Source organism: Phascolarctos cinereus, unplaced genomic scaffold, assembly GCF_003287225.1.
Source record: "Phascolarctos cinereus isolate Bilbo 61053 unplaced genomic scaffold, phaCin_HiC Scaffold_4;HRSCAF=312, whole genome shotgun sequence".
In the NCBI taxonomy this organism is placed as follows: domain Eukaryota; kingdom Metazoa; phylum Chordata; class Mammalia; order Diprotodontia; family Phascolarctidae; genus Phascolarctos; species Phascolarctos cinereus.
Window position 1 is genome coordinate 11,074,559 of NW_027555847.1, and position 19,899 is coordinate 11,094,457.

The 19,899-nt window shown below is 49.0% G+C and overlaps 2 protein-coding genes across 7 annotated transcripts in view; one reads left to right on the forward strand and one right to left on the reverse strand.

The window, feature by feature from the left end:
* The window catches only part of CHDH (choline dehydrogenase), a 37,220-nt gene extending 24,262 nt beyond the window's left edge, over positions 1–12,958 (reverse strand). For 2 of the 4 annotated variants that reach the window (XM_020970627.2, XM_078152057.1), the window contains exon 1: positions 12,872–12,952. The gene's annotated coding sequence lies outside the window, so the exon portion shown is untranslated. Of the gene's footprint in view, positions 1–12,871 lie in introns of all 4 variants that reach the window. The other 2 variants (XM_020970626.2, XM_020970625.2) reach the window with 2 other exon arrangements.
* Positions 12,959–13,024: 66 nt separating this feature from the next.
* IL17RB (interleukin 17 receptor B) overlaps positions 13,025–19,899 on the forward strand; it is a 32,943-nt gene continuing 26,068 nt past the window's right edge. The window contains exons 1-4 of one of the 3 annotated variants that reach the window (XM_020970632.2): positions 13,025–13,330; positions 17,880–17,904; positions 18,259–18,452; positions 19,466–19,603. In XM_020970632.2, coding sequence (XP_020826291.1) covers positions 18,344–18,452; positions 19,466–19,603 — 247 coding nt within the window. In that variant the 5' untranslated portion in view covers positions 13,025–13,330; positions 17,880–17,904; positions 18,259–18,343. Of the gene's footprint in view, positions 13,331–13,474; positions 13,641–17,879; positions 17,905–18,258; positions 18,453–19,465; positions 19,604–19,899 lie in introns of those variants that run through there. The other 2 variants (XM_020970636.2, XM_020970633.2) reach the window with 2 other exon arrangements.

The following is a 19,899-nucleotide window of genomic DNA, read 5'->3' on the forward strand; positions in this document are numbered from 1 at the left end:
GGCTTAATAACCAATTGAACGTTCAATAAAGCAGAGAATGTAAATGCTGGGGAAGGCACTCCCTAGTTGATGAGAACAGCCAGGAAAATTGGAAAGCAATGTGGCAGAAATTAGGTTTAAACTACCTCATACCATAGATCACAATCAACTCAAAAGGAAACCTGAATACAAAGAGTCACATGATGGAAGAAGAACTGCATCAGGTACTTTTTACAATGATGTGATGGAAAGAGCTCTTGACCAAACAAGAATGAGAGGGGATCATGAAAAAGAAAACCTTTAAGTCCAACCACATGAAATTGAAATAGAAGTTTGCACTAACAAAATCAATGCAACTAGGATAAGAAAGTGTTTATTTCAGGGTTGGTGAGGGGAATCTGTACATCAAATGCCTCTGACGAGGGTCTGATATCTAAGATATATAGGGGACTTGGGAATACATAAGACAAAGAGCCATCCCCTAATGGACAGATGGCCAGGTTTTCAAAAGAAGCATTACAGCCTATAAATAACCTTATGAAATATTGATCCAAGTCACTAATGGTAAAAGAAATGCAAACGACAGCAGCTCTGACATTTCACTTCCCACCCAGCAAGTTGGCAAAGATGATCAAAGATGGAAATAATCCATGTTAGGGCTGTGGAAAGCCAGGCCCACTAATATACTTGGGGTAGAGCTGCCAATTGGTCCAACCATTCTAGAAAACAGAAAGAATGAAAAAGGATTATCTGAACAGAATTTTATTAATGCTATGAATCAGCTTGGAAAATAATACTTAGGACAGAACAACAATGGAGTCAGAGAAAGAACAACACAAAAGAAACTGAGCTTTTAAAAGCTATGATAACCATGTTTGGCCTTAAAAGAAGAGAAAGTGTATCTTTCTCTTCCTTTTTTTTTGTAGACAGATGACAGGTAAGTAATACCACATATGCTGTCAGACTCTGTTGATTGGTTTTATGGACTGCAATTTTTCTTCTCTTTTAAATTGATTTGTTGCCCAGGAAGGCTTTCTGGGTAGGGAAGGGAGGAAGGATATATTTGGAAATGAAGGTGCTATAAAGACAAAAGAAATTAAAACTAAAAATAACTTGCAACATCCTTTACACACATTATCTTGGTCGAGCTTCACAACTACCCCAAAGGTCCTATAAGTGTTATTATCCTCATTTTACAGATGAGGAAAGTGAGGCTCAGAACACTTAACTGATATGCACTTCATTTTCAGAGGGGGAATTCAAAGCCAGGCTGTCCCTGACTCCAAGCCTATCACTCCAACTACACTCTGCAATCCTGCCTCTTACCCAACATCATTAGATTGTAAGCTTCCTGACTGATCATAAGCTTGTCTTTTGCTTCTTTTTGCATCCCCAGAACTCAGCACAGTGGCTGGCACACAGCAAGTACCTAATAACCACCTATTGACTGAATGACTGACCCAACAAGTCTTTTTGCTGCACTCTATGACACTCGATACACTCAGGGAATTCTTGCTGAATAGAAAGATATCTCTGTATTGTAGCTGTTCTGACACTTTGACAGAAGTTGGAAACTGAGCCTTGCCTAATCCTCATAGCCTTCAAGAACTAGCTCAAATGTCAACTCCTCCAGATGGCAGTTATCATTCCTTCTTCCTCAGCCCTAACACAAACTTATCATAAACCATTTTATGTCATAGTTATTGATGTATGGGCAGCTAGGTGACACTGTGGATAGAGTACTGGGCCTGGAATCAAAAGAACCTGAGTTCAAATCTGGCCTCAGACACTTAGTAGCTATGTGACCCTGGGCAAGTCACTTCACTCTGTTTGCCTCAGTTTCCTCATCTGTAAGATAAGCTGGAGAAGGAAATGGCAAACCACTCTACTATCTTTGCAAGAAAACCCCCAAATGGAGTCATGAAGAGTCGAACATAGCTAAAATGACTGAACGAAGTACAAAATATTGATATATATTCTACATTTGCCCTGTTCACCTGTATGCTTGATGAAAGAGGGGAAGAAGGAAACAAGCATTTAAGTGCCCACTATGTGCCAGGCACTGTGCTACCACCCAACAGCCTTGGTGAGGACAAGGATACTGTCCTATCACGTTATCTGTAGCTGGAAAGGACCTTAGAGAGACCCTCATCCCAACCACTCATTTTCGAAGATGACCCCAGAAAGATGGGATGATTTACCCAAGGTTACAAAAGTCAAAGAGCTAGAATTAGAATCCAAGTCTGTGGGTACAAGGCCACGACCAGATGCCATAGTAAGCAAAGTGCTAAGGCTAGAGTCAACAAGGCCTGCATTTAAATCCAGCCTCAAACACTTACTGGTAAGTTGTGTGACCCTGGGCAAGTCACTTAACCCCAATTGCCTTAAAAAAAAAAAGAATCGAGAGACGACCAAACTGTTCTTCCAAGGCTATTATCATCCTAACACCCAAACAAGGACGTGATGGGAGCAAGAGAGCTATATGCCAATCTCCCCCATACACATGGATGCAAAGATTTAAGTAAAATCTTAGCAAAATAACTTCATCAACATATCCAAAAAAGTATTTACTTTGACCAAGATGGATTTATGCCAGGGCTACAAGGATGGTTCAACCTTTAGAAAATAATTAGCATAATTTGTCACATAAACAAACATAAGTAAGGTTATTAGACACACAGACAACTCATGACAAAATGCAGCACTTCATGTTTGGGATTACCTTGAAACAAACAGTCGTGAAAAGGCCCTTATTTAATACGCTCAAAAGAACATGTACAAAACCCAGAATTAGTAATATTTGTAAAACACTGGATGCCTTTCCAGTGAATATAGTGGCACAGTAGGAATGTTCCCTCTCCTCACTACTACTTGGCAATTCTAGAAATACTGTCGATAGTAATAAGATGAGAGAAAATTAAAAATACAATGAATGGGAAAAAAGATGAAATTATCCTTATACGAGGTTGGCATAATGATTTACTTAGACAACCCTAGGGAATTAGTTAAATGAAAACAAAAACAACCAGAACAACAAAAAAAGACAACTAATAGATTCAGTAAAGTAGCAGGATACAAAACCAATCTACAAAAATCATCACTATCTGTAGAGTACTTCTAAAATCAGAGAAAAGTGACAGAAACGAGAAATTCCATTCACGATAACTACAAAATGCCTTTGAGGAGTTAACCTACCAAGATACACCAGGACTAACATACAACTATAAAATACTCTTTATGGAGATTAAGGGGGGAAAATAATTGGAAATATAATCATTGTTCATGATTGAACTGCCCCATCAGGATAAAAAACGCCTATGCTACACAGATTAATTTATGGATTTGGCACTGTGCCAACCAAGCTGCCGAGGGGCTTGCTTTATACAACTGGATAAAACAATAATACAATTTACTTGGAGGAAAAAAGGAACAGGGATCCAAAAAGAAGATACAAGAGCAAAGCGGGCGTGGACTCAGTAGAGTACAAAGGAGAAAAGGCCCTGACAACGACCTTCTCGGCGCCAGTTAGAAAACAGAAAAGTAGGTCACTGGAACAGATCAGATTAGCCAGAAGTGCAAACAACAGAGGCCGGGGTCTGATAAACCCTAGCACAGATTACTGGGAGAAGGGCTTCCTGTTCTGAAGGAAGATCCAGGAAAAGTGGGGAGGACTCTGGCAGAAGACAGGGTAATGCCACATTTTTCCCTCCACAGTTCACAATGAGCTCTAAGTGGACACGCAGAGAGGCAGCAGTCTCTGTTGGACGGGGTCCTGCATTCCGAGTTGGTAAGAACTGAGCTCAGACATTTCATAAGCTGGGTGAACCTGGGCAAGCCCCTTTACTTTTGTGCCTCAGTTTCCTTAAAGGGAACATAAGAGATAAAACAGACAATTCTAATGATATAAAATCCAAAGGTTTTTGAGTGAACCAAATCAACATAGTTGGAGCGAGAGGAGGAACTGCTGAATGGGGAAATTTTCTGCATGAAAGAGTTTCGATAAAAAACTGATCCTAAGACAGAGAAAATTGGCCATTTCCTAACAAATAAAGTGATCCAAGATGCATGCAGTTTGGCTTTTTATATAATTTTTACAGCAGTCTTTATCACAGGTGTAGGGGCAAGAAAGAAGCCGTCTCAAAGCCAGAAGGTCTTGGGTTCAAGTCTCTGTGCTGTGGCCACCTCTCTAAGACTACATTGTAGAGAAGAGGCCAACTTGTACTCATAGAAGGCGTTTCCTCCCTGGGGGAGTTCCCTATACCAAAGAAATCCCAAGTCTAGTTCTTAGCACTATCCCCTATATCTTTAGATCACCTTCATTTCCAAATATATTTTTACCCCTCAAAGAAGCAAAGAAAAGCTGTTTAACAAAACCAGCCAGTACATTGACCATCTCTTATGGTACATGCACTATTCCAAACCCGTAGCCCTCTACCTCTGCAAACAGAATATGGCAAACCCCCTACACATCCCCAAAACATATCCCTATGCCAGCAATATTTAGGGTAGAAGGCAGATATAGTTCTAGTCTGGCGCCTTCTCAGAGACTGGAGAAAACAGTGCCCGTTCCCAGGCATGCTGACTGCCATCCATTTAGGCACTGCCCAAGGCTCTCTTTCTCTTCTCCGACATGCCATCAGATCCTCACTATCTATGACTCCAGGGAGCCAGGCATCTATGTGTCAGGCAGCCCATCGAAACCTGTACCTCTTACAGGACCGTGCGCGCGCACGTACACACACACACACACACACACACACAACCTATCCAGTTAACATAAGGAAGGTCAGAACACTGCTCAGACCCTTTGGGGCAGAAATCCCAGGACTGAGAACATCCCCCAAGGAAGGCAAAGGCAGAAAGGTCCCATTATGAACCAAGCCATTAAAAGCAGCACATTTTGTAGTGGAAAACAAAGTGGATGCCCTCAGTTGGGGAATGGATGAACACGTGGTGACATGTTGATAGGATGAGATGATTATTGTGCTGTAAGTGACAACAAATGGGAAATGTTTAGATTAAAAGAGGGGAAACTTGCAGGCATTAATGCAGAGTGAGGTAAACAACACCAAAAGAATGATGCACAACTTTCCTCTTCTGGGGAGGGAGCGGGGTGCCATGGGAATGGAGCGGTGCATACACCTGATGTCACACAGTCTCTTTGAGAGTCACTTCTGCGGAACGTTTTCTTTGTGACAAGGCAAGGTTCAAGAAGTGGGTGGACGGCGTTCTATGTAGCTTCGAAGCAAAGGTTTTTATTAATCATCTACTTGTTCCAGGAAATCTTCTACAAGATCAAAAGGGAATAGACTTTGTCCTTGAGAAGCTTGCATTGTATTTGCTGTTTCTGGTCATTTTTCAGTCATGTCTGACTCTTTGTGGCCCCATTTGGGGTTTTCTTGGCAAAAATACTGGAGTGATTTGCCATTTCCTTCTCCAACTCATTTTACAGATGAGGAAATGGAGGCAAAAAGGATTAAGCAACTTGTTCAGTGTCACCCAGCTAGTTAAGTATGAGGCCAGATTTGAACTCAGATCTCCCTGACTCCAGACCCAGTGCGCTATCCACTGTGCCTCCTAGCTGCCTTATACTATATAGGGGAGGGAAATAATACAGGGGTATTTTTTCTATCTGTGTTAAGGATGCTAGACTTAAGGTCAGGAAAAGCCTGAGTTCAATTCCAGCTCCAACATGTACTAGCTTTGTGAACATGGAAAAGTCATTCAAGCCTCTGAGCCTTGGTGTCCTCTTGTGTATGGAATCCAACGAATCCGTGGTCTCTCTGTGGGTGACCTCTCCAGCCCAGATCCCAAGACCGTGTCACTGTTTGTCCAGATCCTCCTGAACCATGCTAGGTGGTCACCAGTGAAACAAGTCCACTTCCTCTGACAATCCCTCCTTGTCACAACATAGATCTGCCTTCATTCGCACCCAGTCCCCCTTCCTTAGATCAAGCATTCCCTGGATGATCCCTCCCAGGATCGTCCACCTGGATGGCACCTTGGTGTCCACTGAGTTCAGCCCCCTCCTTTTACACAAGAGAGAAATGAAGCTTGGTTTTCTCCTCCAGAGAAGCGATAATGTGCCAGAAAGCAAAGGGTCAGCAGCTCATGCATCAGAGAAAGAGTAGCAGCATCCCCATGAAAATCAAGTATGAGATAAGGGGCCCCAAGTTCACCTCTTTGATATGAGGTAGCATTGAAAAAGTCTACCCACCACAGTTAAACCAGAAAAAGCTATCAGAGGGCTGAAGTCTGGGAATAAAGAGGCCAAAATCTCACTGTTGGCAGATGCCATGAAAATGGATCTAGCAAATCCCAACTGCCTCAACCAAGATTTGATGAATACGATGAATGAGCTGAAAAAGGCCCCAGGACACAAAGTTAATCCCCCAAATTATACGTATTTCCAAAGCATCTTTTTGTGGCCCTATGTGAAGAAGGGCAAGCCAAGTTACGAAAGTAACACCCTTGACCCAATTCCATTGCTGGGAAGCCACCCAAAGAGCTACTCAAAGGGGAAAAAAAAAGTGATCTGCTTAAAGATTGTCATAGCAGGATTATTTATAACTGCAAAACACGGCAAGCAAGCTAAGGCCAATTGCACAGGAACGTCAACTAATTGTTAACGAATTTGTCAATGAATGGCATACTACATGGCAGCCAGGGGCCATACAAAGAAGTAGGAGAAGATCTTGATGGAATCGGGCAAAGTAAAGAGAAAGAAAGACAAAGGAAGCAGCATGGAGGACGTGGTCATTGAGCCAAGAAGAAAGAAAAGGCCAAACGTCCCCAAGAGCTAAAGAAAGCTGAAGGACTCAGGCGGAACCAGGAAGAAGGACATCTTGCGTGCTGGAATGCATTGCTCTAAAAGCCAGCAGTGCCATACACAAGCACACACATGTACACGCACGCATGCAGGTGCGCACACAATCTGCCCACAGCTGTGTCTGACTGCGTCACTCATCTGCTCAGAAAGCACCAATAGCTCCATTTTGCCTCTAAGATCCCAGTTCCTCCAGCTGGCATCGAAGGCTCTCCACTATGTGGCTTCAAGCTGCCTCTCCTGTCTCCTCTGTAAAGCTTCCCCTTTGTGAGAGGCAGCCTCAGAGCCAGGAAGACCCAGTTCAAGTCCCACTTTGGACACATCCTGGCTGTGTGACCCTGGCCGAGATCTTGACCTCTCCATGTTCTGGCAACGCTCTCAGTCACAGAGAAAGCGCCCACCTGTACAGAAGTCCCCTGAACTTGATTAAACCATTTCTGGACTCAGCACATTATCACATGGGCCTTCATCCCTGGAAGGTTGTCCTTACCCACTGGGCTGCTGAGCATCCTTATTTGCCTGCAAGGTTCAGCCCAAGCATGCCCTTTCTCTCCTTCTCTTTCTGTCTCTTCTTCCTTTCTTTCTCTTTCCACTCCTTGCCTCTGTCTCCTCTCTCTCTGTCTTTCCCCCATCTTTTCCTCTCCTCTCCCACTCCATCTCTTCTTCTTCTCTCCCTCTTTCCCCTCCCTACCTCTTTCTCTCCCCTCTATCTTTCCTCTCTCTCTCTCCACTTGTGTCTCTCCTCTTTCAGTCCCAGCCTTTCCCCGAGAACTTTATACTACAAGCTAGGATTCACCCCCAAACTCTGTTGGAATGGGGCTGAATAGTGCAGCTCACAAAGCAGACAACAGTGGCTTTGTTTCTTTGCAGATCTCCCGCCTGTGTCCTTCGCCAGGGCTGACACCCACGGCAGGATCCTCCCGCTGCCCCTGAAGTGACTGGGATGGAGCAGCTGCAGAGGTGGGCCTGGGCGGGGGAGGGGGCCTCCAGCTGGACAGCCCTCCTCACCAGGATGGTGGCGGGGGGGGGCAACATACAGAGCTAACAGGCACCTTGGAGGCCAACTCCAGTCATTGTCATGAGGAGACCGCTCAGAGATGAAGTGACTTGTTTCTCCTCCCAGGAGAATATCACGGCAGAATCATATTTTTTAGAGCTGGAAAAGACCTCAGAGGCCATTGAGTCCAGCTCCCTCATTTTAGAGATGAGGAAACTGAGGCCCAGTGCAGCGAAGGGACCGGTCAAATTCCCCCGGGGGCTGTGCAGCACAGCTGTGATTCTAACCCAAGTCCGACACCTTCAAATCCAGGGATCTTCCCTGACCCCATGCTCTTTCCCCAAAGAGAGGCCCCCCTCTCCCAGTGATTGGGGGGCTCAATTAACAGCTGGTCTAGGGCCTGTCTTTCCCAAAATGTGTTCTCACAGCTTGGAACACAGTCCCTGCAGAAGGCAATGATTCCACTGAGGGCTGCATTTGGGCAGGAGTCTATGGCCTGAGAAATAGCTGTAGAAGGAACAAAATGGAAAATTCCTCCTGGGAGGGCAGCCTGAGCCCAGGTGGAGACCCAGAGTCTCCGGTCAGTTTAACAAAAAAGGTATCCATGGGGAAATTCCCTTTCTCCTGGTTTGCGTTTGCCTGGCTCTGACCCACAGCAGTGTCTCCTGGGTAGAAAGATAATCCCTGGGCCGTGTCCTTGGCCCTGGGGGCTGGCAGGACTCATGCACGTACTAGCATGCACGCTTAGCTGCCCTTCTCAAAGGAGAGAAGCTGGCGCTGTGACTGACACAGGGTTTCTTCCTGTGAAACACAAAAGGGGTTGTGCTAAGAAAACCTTCCCTTCTATAAAGCGGAGGAGGAAAATGGGAAGAACAGCTAGTAGACAGAGCGCCAGGCACAGGCAGGAAGACCTGGCAAGTCACTTCCCCTCTCTGGGCCTCAGTTTCCCCATCTGTAAGATGAGAGGGTTGGATGGTAGACCTTTTCAGCTTTGACTCTAGGACTAAGGTTCACATCTTGGCTCTGCTTCTTGCTACCTGTGTGACCTTGTGTCTCTCTGAGCCTCAGTTTCCCTTCTGTTAAATAAGGAGCTCGGCCTAGTTGGTCCCTTCTGTCACTCTAGCTGTGTGGCCTTGGGCAGGTCTCTGAACTTTCAGGGCCCTATTCCCTCATCTATAAAACAAGGGGGTTAGACTTAGCTGACCTTCAAGGTCCCTTCCAGCCCAAGCTCTGTGATTCTGTGAACACAGGAGGGAGGGCACGTCCCCAGCTCTGAGCCCCTGGCTCTGACAGTCCACAAGGGACAGTCCCTTGCCTGGGGTTTCTGAGAAACTAGTCTGAGCAGCTAGATGCCTATGGACACACCTAGCTGCTTCAAATGTACCTGGGAGGAAGCCAGATACTGATGGGGGGTAAATTCAGGACAGAACTCCTTTGATCATGCCCTACCTCACCCTTTCCCTCCCTACTCTTGCCCACCCCTACCTGTCCCAAGCACCTTGAAGGCAGGGACTCTTTCACTATTGACTTATACACCTAGTCGTTCGCCCAGTGCTGGCACAGAGTAGGTGATCTATGAGGGGTTGTGGACTGATCTATATAGGGCAAGGAATTCTTACTTTTGTTGCAGTGCACACAGTAGGGGCTTAATAAATGCTTGTTGATTGACTGAACCCTTCTTGAAGGTCTGTTCTACCTGGCTAGGGGCATCTGAATTCCTTTGGGATGTGAAGGCCAAATTCTCCTCAGCCAACAGCTCTCCGGACTGACCCAATTTCTATTCTGAAGAATAGTGACTTGCCTGTTTGTCCTTGGGTTAAAATTCAACCACTCCCCCTAATCCTGGGGTGATTGATAAATATTTTCCTCCTGGGAATTTGATAAAATGCAAACTGCTTTCCAAGAAAGATACTGATGGAGAAGCATTGGGTCCAATCTGCCAAGATGCTATTGCCAAGACTGAGAAATGCCAACGTCAGGAGACCCTGAGAATCCCTGTGAGAGGTAGGTGGGTGGGGGGAACAGGAAGGACACCAACAGCTCTGGAAAGAGGCGAGTCTGGCCAGCACAGCTGCCTTGTGGCCCTCCCAGGTCAGGCTTGTAATCTCTTATCTCAGGTCCTTATGTGGTCCTCCTCATGGCCTTCCTCTCTCCAGTTTGGCTCCCTCCCCAATTCAGCCTTCACACCGAGTAGTCCTCCTAAAGCATAAATAATGCTGTGTTCAAAATCCCTCTGCCTATGAAACACACTCCTGTTCTTGACATTCAAGGCTCCTATAAACCCCACTGAGTTCCTCTCTTCACGAAGTTGCCACTGAGGCCAGTCTAGACACTCTGTGCCTCCATTCTCACCCTGCCCTCTTTGGTCCCCGAGTCTTTGTTCATGTCGCCCATCCTGGCCTGGAACAAAAACATGGTCCCAGAACTTCAGAGCTACAGGGATCTCAGCAGCCGCCCATCTCATGAAGGCATCTCGAGACGACTGAGTGACAAGCGTCTGGCTTCTCCTCCAAGCCCTCTGCTGCAGAGGGGCTCAGCTTCTCCACAGGCAGGCGGCCCATGGCTCTCCAATTCTTCAGAGGTTTTTGTGAACCTCAGCCTCAATTTGCTTATTCCTGGTTCTCATCCCTAAGGGCACAGGGGACGAGGCTAATGATCCCTCAGCCACGTGACAGCCCTTGGAATCCAGCTACCCACGCCCAGCTCCTTCAGCCAGTCCTCAGGTGACAAGGGACTCCAGGCCTTTCACCATCCCGACTCTCCTCCTCTGAACCCTCTCCCGCTACTCAAGATCCTTCTCAGAGCCACGGGCCCCAGAAGCGGGCCCAGGACTGCAGATGAGGTCCGACCAGGGCTAAGGACAGCAAGGCTAAGACTTCTCTGTTCCTGGAAGCTGTGCCTCTCACTGAAGCCCAAGGCAGAATTCTCTTTCAGCTATGACAGCTCCTGCTGACTCAGCTTGCAGTCCACTAAGACCCCCGGATCTTTTTAAAGACAAATTGTCACCTGATCTGGCCTTCATCAACTTGTAGCATGGAAGCTGATTTTTTTCCCAACCCAGGTGCAAGACTGGATCCTTTGTGAATTTTCAGCCCCATGCTCTACAGTGTGTTTCCAGTCTTTGGGCATCCTGCCTCATCCAGTGGATTGGCTGTCCTTCCCAGCTGAGGGTCATCTTCAAATGGGATAAATCTCTCTGTGCTGAGGCCCAAACTCCCCCCGGCACCTCAATGGAGAGCCCCTGCCAAGGTGACCCTTTACTATTAACTCTTTGGGCCCGGCCATTCAACATTTTCCAAATCCATACAACCGTCTTCTTGCCTGGTCTGCTGCTTCCCCTGGTTTTTGTTTTGTTTTTTTCTTCAAGGATAATGAGATCATTGATCAAAGCTGGGTAACCTGGAACGTCCACACTCCCCTGACTGGTCAGTTTAGTAACTGCAGAAAGGGAAATGCAGCCCTTTGGGGTGGACTGGCCTTTGCTTAAACACTGTCTCATTTCCATGCCCAATTGTTGTCCTTTAGAGTCCATTTCTGGGCCCACTGGGCTGGAACTGGCAGCTCTGCTCTGGGAAAATGACAAGATGTTCTCCAGACCTGTTGCACCATTCCCACTTTCTGTGATCATTCAAATGTCACTACTCTCCTCAGTCTTGCACCGTTGAAATCTTTCCCGTCCTTTAAACATCAGAGACCACCTTCTCCAGGAAGCCTCCCCGGATACCTCACAGTATCCCAGATGAACCTCATCTCTTTCCTCCAGTTCTCACAGCAGTTAGGCAGGACTACTTGGTATATGACTTGTGTGCAAATATGACCCTTCCTGGGCCTCAGTTTCCTCATGAACTAAAGAAAGGACTGAACGGAAGCCCTATCTCACAGGGCTCTTGGGAGGGTCAGCTGAGAATGAACTTGAACCTGGGTCTTCCCTAACTTTGAGGCTCTCTTGGCCTGGGGGAAGCAGGCTGTCCAGTAATGGCTCCTTTGGGCTGAACTGTGAAAGTCCATCTCTCTGGGCCTCAGTTTACTCATTTGTAAAGTGAGGAGGATGGTCCCCTCCAACCCTAATAGTTACACTTTGAAGTTGTATCTGGCTTTAAAGCCCTTCGCTAGAGTGCTCACTCAAGCTCTCTCCTTGGACCCTCACAACAACACTCTGGCCCCCATTTCAAAGGCACAAAATTGTCAGTGTCTGAGACACAACTGATTGGCAAGCCTTCCTAGCTCCAAGTTCTGCTCATTCTCCACTTCGATACCCAGCCCCCTCCCCCATCCCATGAAACAGCCAAATTAAATGTCCCAAAGACAAACCTCCTTCAACAGCATAGGTGTTTGTCAGTTTAAAGAAATCTCAAAGCAATGTCAATAACTCGGATCTGCAAGCACCTTGGGGCCGGGGATGGGGAGGGGAGGGGAGAGAAGAGTTAGCTGTGGCCTGGAGCCAAGGACGTATTGCTGGGGCTCGGGCTCTAATGGGCACTTTCTTCCTCCAAAGAGAAACGTGCCTGCCCGCTCTGAGCTGGCCTGGGGACAAGAACAGTTAGAGGCGATTTCTCCACCTCACCCCGCCCAGGGAACAAGCATTTATTAATCGCCCGCACTATGCCAGGCACTGGGCTAAGCACTTTACAAATCTTATCTCCTGTGAGGAGGGCTGGCGACCCAAAAGGCAGGCTGGGCCACAAGACTGGCATCGGACTCCCCTCCTCTTCCCTTCCTGTGCCTGGCCCTGGCACGTATTAACAAGTAGAGAAAGGACTCAGGTCAGCGAGCCCGGGGGGACACTGGGGAGGCGCTGCCCCACCCCCGTCTGGCTCCTCTCCTCTCCCTGCCAGGGACCCCCCTACCCCAGAACCCCTTTCCCCGCCAGGCCCCACCTCTTCCTCTCTCCTCCCCTCCCCTTCCCACGGTGCCAGGGAAGCCCTTTCCCGGCCAGGTCCCCCTCCTCCTCTGTCCTCCCCTCCCTCAGCACCCCTCTCTCCCCCCTCCTCCGGTTCCCCTCTCCCAACGTCTCCCCCACTGCCAGCCCCTCCCTTCCTCTCCCTCTCCTACCCCCCCCCCGCCCTCACCACGCTCTCTCAGCCTGCAGGCTCCCTCGGTCCAGTGCTCCTGGCTCCCAGCTGGACCCTCCCGAGGACAGTCCGGGAGGCCGGACACGGAGGGGGCGGGCAGGGGGCGGGTCCAGCCCGGCTAAACTTTAACGGCTGCGCCAGCGCAGGCGGGCTCCCACCCCCACGCGGGGGCTTGCCAGGCACCGCCCCTCCCCCGTCTCTTAGGCCCAGGGAGAACCAAGAGTGGCCTGCGGACGGCCGAATGCGCCGTCCCATTACTCCTCCGCGGCCCCCCACCCCCGCCTCGAGCCGTGGGTTCGAATCCGACCCTGTAGCCGCTCGTTGAGACTCCACGCAGGGCACGGACTCAGAGCTGCAAGGGCCCTCGGCCGCCGTCGAGTACGCTCCAACCACCCCCTTCATTTTACATAACAGTAAACTTTAGGCCCAGGAAGGACATGCACACCTGGATGCCAGGTAGGGGCTGCAGGCGAGGGACAGGCACGCCTATCCTAGGCAGGGGGCCACAGGAGAGGTTCCAGAGCTCCTGCCCCACCCAGCCCAGTCCGGCCCAACCCCGGGGGCGGGGCCGCTGGGGGGCGGGGTCCTGGGCGGGGCCGGGAAGCGGGAGCAGCCAAAGGCTCGGCAGCCAGGCAGGTAGCCCGCACCAGCTGGTGCGTCCCATCTGTCGCGTCCATCCTCAGAGATGCTACCAGAGCTGCCCTCCCTTCTGGGCTTGTCCGTGCTATGGCTGAGCAGCATCGCCCCCCAGGGCCTCTCAGAGCAGGTAAGTCCCGCCCTCCTCCAGCGCCCACCTGCCTCTGGGCTGCGGGAGCCTGGAGCCCCTCCGCTCCCACCTCCGAGCTCGTGCCTGCCTCCCGGCTTGGGCAGTCTCATTCCGTACTCTCATGCTGTCACCTTTGCAATTACGAGCGCGCGGAGCAGAGTCGGACCAGAGAAGTCAAGCTCCTTGTTCGAGGCACACAACCAGTACAGCGGGGCAGGGCTTGTCCCCTGCCCATTCCCTCATCCATCCGTGCCCCCGAAGCCCACGGCGCCCAGACTTTGCTGAGTTCCTGGAAGTGCCCGAGGGTGGGATGCCCCGAGTGAGAATACCCGAAGGGTCATGGTAAGGAAGGAGCCTTGAAGACTCTTTGGTACAGTCGTCGGCAGTGGAAAGCGACCGTGAGTGTGAGGGAGGATCTGGGTCCCAGCCTGCGTTCCGGCTGTCTCCCTGTGTGACCACCGTAGGCAAGCCCCCTTCCTTCCCCGGACCTGGAAGAATGCCGGAGTGGGATTCAATAGCCTTTAAAGTCCCTTCCAGCCCTGAACCCTTGAACTCAGAGCTCCCCAGAGAATGGGTTGGGGGGATGAAGGGGGAGCACTGCTAGCCACCCCCACCTCTAGTTCTCTTGCCTTTCACCCACAACAGCACAGGGCCCCAGGATCTTATCGAAGCATCCCGGATTTCAACCTGGGAGAGACTGGAGAGGTTGTCTGGTGCCACCTCTGTTACAGAGGAGGAAACTGAGGCACAGAAAGAGGAGCCAGACCCCTGAACCCCAGAAAGGTTCAGGCAGGGGCGTGGCCTCCTCACTTTAATAAAATGCTAGCACTGTTTCCCCATAGCAGATGACGTGGACACAAGGTAGGCTGCTGGTAGACCTGAGTTCAAGTGCCAGGGTCTTAGCTTTCTTTGTAAAATATGAGGGGAGGTTCATGGTAGGTGCCTTCTGAGGCCCCTTCTAGTCCTAGGTCCATGGTCCTCCAATCCCGGACCTGCCCCATAACCACAGTAGCTAGCATTTATATAACACAGTAAGGTTTGCCAAGGGTTTGATGTGGGTTGTCTCATGAGGTACCATGTACCTGTGATACCTTGGCCAAGGAATTTCTCTGCTCTGGGCGAAGTATCCCCATTTGTGAAATGAAGGGATTGGACTGGATATCAAGAAAAAGTTTGTACCAAAGTAGACTTGTCCAGAAGTGGCCTGGGGAGGTGGTGGGTTCTGCTTTAAGTGGGGATGCCAGGCTGAGTTGGGCTGCCCATTTGTCAGATGTGATTCAGAGGGGATTCTTGTTCAGGTCTGAGTTCAACTAAATCTCTGCCAAAGCACCCTCCCTCTATGCCAGCGAACGCCCCTAACATGCCCTTCTCTGAGGGCTTCCCTTCTTCCTTGCCACAGAATCCCCTTCCCTGAAGCCCCTCCCTGCCAGGTGGGGGTCCCTTCCCAAATTCTGTGACTCTGGGACTACAGGGATCCTATGGTCCCTTCCACCTAGAGCAGTCTGTGTTCTGAGGTTCAACTGTCAATGACACCCCACCCTGTCCCATCCCACCCAAGTCCTTGAGATGCACTTTTCTGGGTAGTTACAGGAGGAAAAAGCAGTCAGCGAGCATTGATTAAGCACCCACGATGTGCCCAGCACAAAGGACACAAAGAAAGGCCAAGCCCAGGTCCTCACTTACCAGGAGCTCATCTGGCTGTGGGGGAGACCAAAATGATGTACTCAACAGCACAAGAAACCCAGCCCCCTGCAACTCAAGCTTTCCAGACTTGACCCTGGTTCTCAGTTTGATAATAAGCCCCTCCTGAGCCCGGCAGGTATTATTTGGGTACAGACACAGAGACACAGGGAGATGGCCTGGTAGAGAGAGGGGAGATTTATTCTGCTGATCTGGGTTTGAATCCTAGGTTTTCCCCTCTCTCTACGTTCTTGTTGGCTCATTGTTCTCCAACCCCCCATGCCCCTTTTGTCAGAGGTCTTTCTCACTTCCCCTTCCAGCCAGCTGCTAGGTGGTGCCTTCCCCTCGGGCATTACTCTCCATTCAGGTAGTAGGCATCATGAACGTGCGGGGTTGGGGGCATGTTGTCCCTCCCTCAGACTGAGCTTCGTCCTTGAGGACAGTGGTTGTTTTGGCCTTTCTCTGTGTCTCCAGCACTCATCGGCACGGTGCTAGGCACAAAACAATGACAACGATTCTTCTTCTGATGAGGAGAGCTAGCATTTCTCTAACACCTACTGCAGTGTGCCAGGCACTGTGCTAAGCACTTTATAAATAGTCTCATCTTTATGCCAGTCACATGGTGAGCGCTCACAAAATGCAGCCTTTGTATTTGAGTAAATGGCTGGTGGCAGGTAGGGAGGGGGGCTGCTTCCTGAGGGAAGCCTCACTCCCTGGCACACACCTTCTTTTATCCCAATCTAATTCTCCTTTCTCCTGTATCAGAAGACATGAGCATTGGGCCTCAAAGGGGCCCACAACATCACCAGAGCTGAATGTGGGGCAACATTTCTCTTTAAAAGCTATTCTTGGAAGGCTAACGTATCTCAGCCTTTTAGGGAAGGGTGGATTGAGGTCACTTGGTGTAGTGGGATGGGCACTGGGCCAAGGCAGAGGTTAACCAACGTTTGTTAAGGGCTCAGGGAAAGGACTTCAGAGGTCCGAACCTGCTTCTCTCATTTCAGAGAGGAGGAAGCTGCAGCTCACACATAGTAAATGGCAGAGCTAGGACCTGAACTCAGGTCCCTTAACTCCAGATTCACGGCTCTGAGCAAGCCTAACCTAATTCCAGTGCTGCTGGTGGGTGACAGCTTCACTGGCTGATGTAACTGGGAATGCTTTAGTTTAGAAATCAGAGAGATGGGAAGAGGAGAAACATCCCAGATGCCAAAATATCTTTAAAAGTTTTATCTCAAATGCAAACATTCTCAGCTGAGTGAGAAAGGAGAGAGGCAGGTGATTTTCAGAGTTGGCTGGCATAGTTTTCATTGAGAAGCTGTTCACCCCCAGGAAATCTCTGAGGGTTGTGGAAGGGCCATCCGGAGGGTGTGGCCAGTCAGGGCTGGGCCATGGATGGACTCCAGGGGAGAGGGGGGTTTCACTGACAGGATATTCAGTTATAAGTGAGTTGGGTGGGTGAGAATCTGGGACTCAGCTCAAATCCCAGGGGCCCCAGAAAGAAAGCAGTTTGGCTCCCTGTCTCTCTCACCCTGGCTCACAGGTAGCTTTGAAACAAGGAGAGATGGCTGGGATGAAGCTATCTGACCTGGAAGCATCTCTGGCAGCCAAGTGTGTCAGGGTGAAGCCAGGGAATGGGGGGGAGGGGAGAGGAGGTCATTAGGTCAAGGCAAGTCCTCCCCAGCATGCCATAGCCTTTAAAAAGCTCTTTTCTCCCAACAACCCCAAAATATCGGCAGCTGAGTCACAGGATTCAGGTTCGAGTCTCAGAAGGACAACAGCATTTCAAGGCTGAAAGGGACCTCTGGTACTGCCCATACCTGTTCTGACTCTGGTGCCTTCTAACTGTGTGGCAGGTCATGGCACCAAAGTCAAAGCCAGAATGAGGCAGACCTCTGTTCTGTGGACAAGTCACTAAACCCCTCCCTGTCCTCTAAGACCCCCTCCCCCTCCAAGATGATAAGCAGGTGCTGACCTGCGTGAATAGAGGGAGTTTGTTTGCAGGGAGTTCTTACCTCAGTGGAATCACAGATCTGGTCCTCGTCTTTCCCCCAGTGCCTGAGGGGCCCCTACCTCCCCTACAGCCCCATCTGAAAACTGATATCCAATCCTGCCCCGTGGCTTTAATTAGTCCCAAGCTATCAAGTGATACCCGGCTGATTTTGCTAAAATTTGTCATGGGGAAAAACTTAACTTTCCAGTGTTAAAAAAAAAATATGCTCATTGTAAAAGACCCTTTGAGTGCCTGGAAGAGGCTGTGATTGAGAAGCAGGAAGCTCGTGGTCAGGTGGAAAGAGTTCTGGCCCCTGTAGAAGGCACACTCAAACACTCAGGTAGCTGTGTGAATCTGGGCAGGTTCCTTAACCTCTTGATGTCTTGACCTCTAAGGGCATTCCTAGGACTTGCCTCACAGTCTATGTAAGCCATTCATTCATTCAACAAACATTCTAAAGGCGGCTGCCATGTGCCAAGGATTGTGTTAAGCAGATCTGGGTCAAAGCAGGGACTACAAGGATTTGTCATTTTATGTGATTGATGCATGGTTTCTTTCTTTTCTTGCAGTCTATAAAGTGTTTTCCTGAGATGGGTAAGTAAGTAAGTCTGATGAAAATCCTGGCTGTGGCGCATTGAGAGAAACCAAAGTGATTGATCATGGTCATTCAGGAGCAAAGAGAAATCCCACAACCATAGCATGAATTTAGGAGCCAATTAAGAGAACAAGTTTCCATCCTGGGATGACTTTCAAAAATCATTTTTCATTAGAAGCTTAATAGCTATCCTCAAAACAACCTGTTAAATACAGAAACCCAGTAAGGCACAGAATGAACAGATTAAAGTCCAAGCTCTAGTTTAATTTGCCCAAAGGAAAACTATACATAGAAACATGAACAAAATCATCTCCACAGACTGGCTTGCATCCGGTCCCTTTGTGCTTTTTCAGTGTTCAGATTTTATCACGCCTATTTGCGTTCTTATCTGTGCGGGCCCTCCTGTGCACCTCAGAGTCCTCTGGTTCTCAGCACTCCATGGCCTTTCCCTGCTGCTTTGAGTTCTTACTATCTGTCACTGTTTATGTGGAAGCAGTCTTCACATGCCACTATTTATTCTGCTGGGCCCCAGTCACTCTGCATAGAGGTGGGTGGCTACTTTTCTTTTTTTCTTTTTTGTATTTACGGAAGGCTGAGCTAGGATTTTCCAAAGGGCCTTTTCCTCTTTTGTTCATTGTTAATTCATTTCAGTTGAATTCAAAAAACTTATCAATAACAAGCAAAGGTTTATAGAGTACTTTACGCAGAGTACCTCATTGAATCCTCACACCCACCCTGGGAGGGAGGTGCTGTTATTATCCCCATTTTACAGATAAGATGACTGAGGCAGGCAGAAGTGAGGGGCCTTGCCCAGAGTCACCCAGTTAGTAAGCATCTGAGCCTGGATTTGAGCTTGGATCTTCCAACACTCTTTCCACTGAGCCCCCCCACTGCCCCATGTACGTAGATAAATACAGACAGAATAAATTAAAAAGAACTCCAAGGTAACTTTAGATAGGGTAAGAGAGAACACTTATGGGATGTGAGTATGCCCACGTGGAGGGCACTAGCAGCTGGGGGGATCAGGGTGTGCTTAGGTTGAGCTGTGGACCGGTGAAGTGCTGAATCCCACCCAATGGGACATCCTGGACGCAGGTGTATCACAGGATTTAGAGCTGGAAGGGGCCTCTGTGGTCATGTAGACCAGCTTCTGCATTTTAGAGATGAGGAAACTGAGGCCGGACGTGTTCAGGTTGCCTGGCTAAGGTCACCCAGGAAGTAAATAGTATTTGGCTGGTGGCCGTCTCTTCTTCATCTCTGTGACCTTAACGAAATTGCTTAAACTCCTGAGTCTCGGTTTCCTTATCTGTAAAATTCGGAATTTGAAGGGACCTGAGATAATACTGAGTCCAACTCCCTTATTTTACAGATGAGGAAACTGAGGCGGGGAGAGGTTATGTGATTGACAGGTGTCACTCAGCTAGTAAGGGTCTAAAGCACAATTAGAACTTGAGTCTTCCTGACTCCAGATCCACTGCTCTATCCATTGAACCTCCACCTCCAATGCTACTTGCACTGCCTATGGTGCCCCATTCCAGCCTTTCCTGTTGTCCTTCCAAGGTCCATCTACAGAGTGGATAGTCAGAAACAAACTGACTCCAGGAGGGTTGCAGACCCTCCGTGTGGATTCCGTTGCCAGCCCCGAGCCCAATTCGGATACAGTCCTTCTGAACATAAGCTGGACACTCAAGCAGGATGGTGAGTGTGGGATATAGGGATGGTGGAAGCAAGATCAGCAATGCACATCTGTGGTGCATAGAAGTCTCCAAGATATTGGGTCTACTGTAATCAGCCAAAGCAAGCCAAAATTTAAAAAAAAGGACCCCTGGCAACTGGGAAGTTTGTAAGGTTCCAAAAGGATGTAAGCAAATGGCCTCAGGATTTCTTGTGACCGATGGCCAGGGTGCCCCAGCTGCTGGTGGTGTTTAATCCCCCAGTACTGAGCCTGCCCTCTGTAGTATAAATTCCCCAAGGATCTCATCTCATGGATCCAT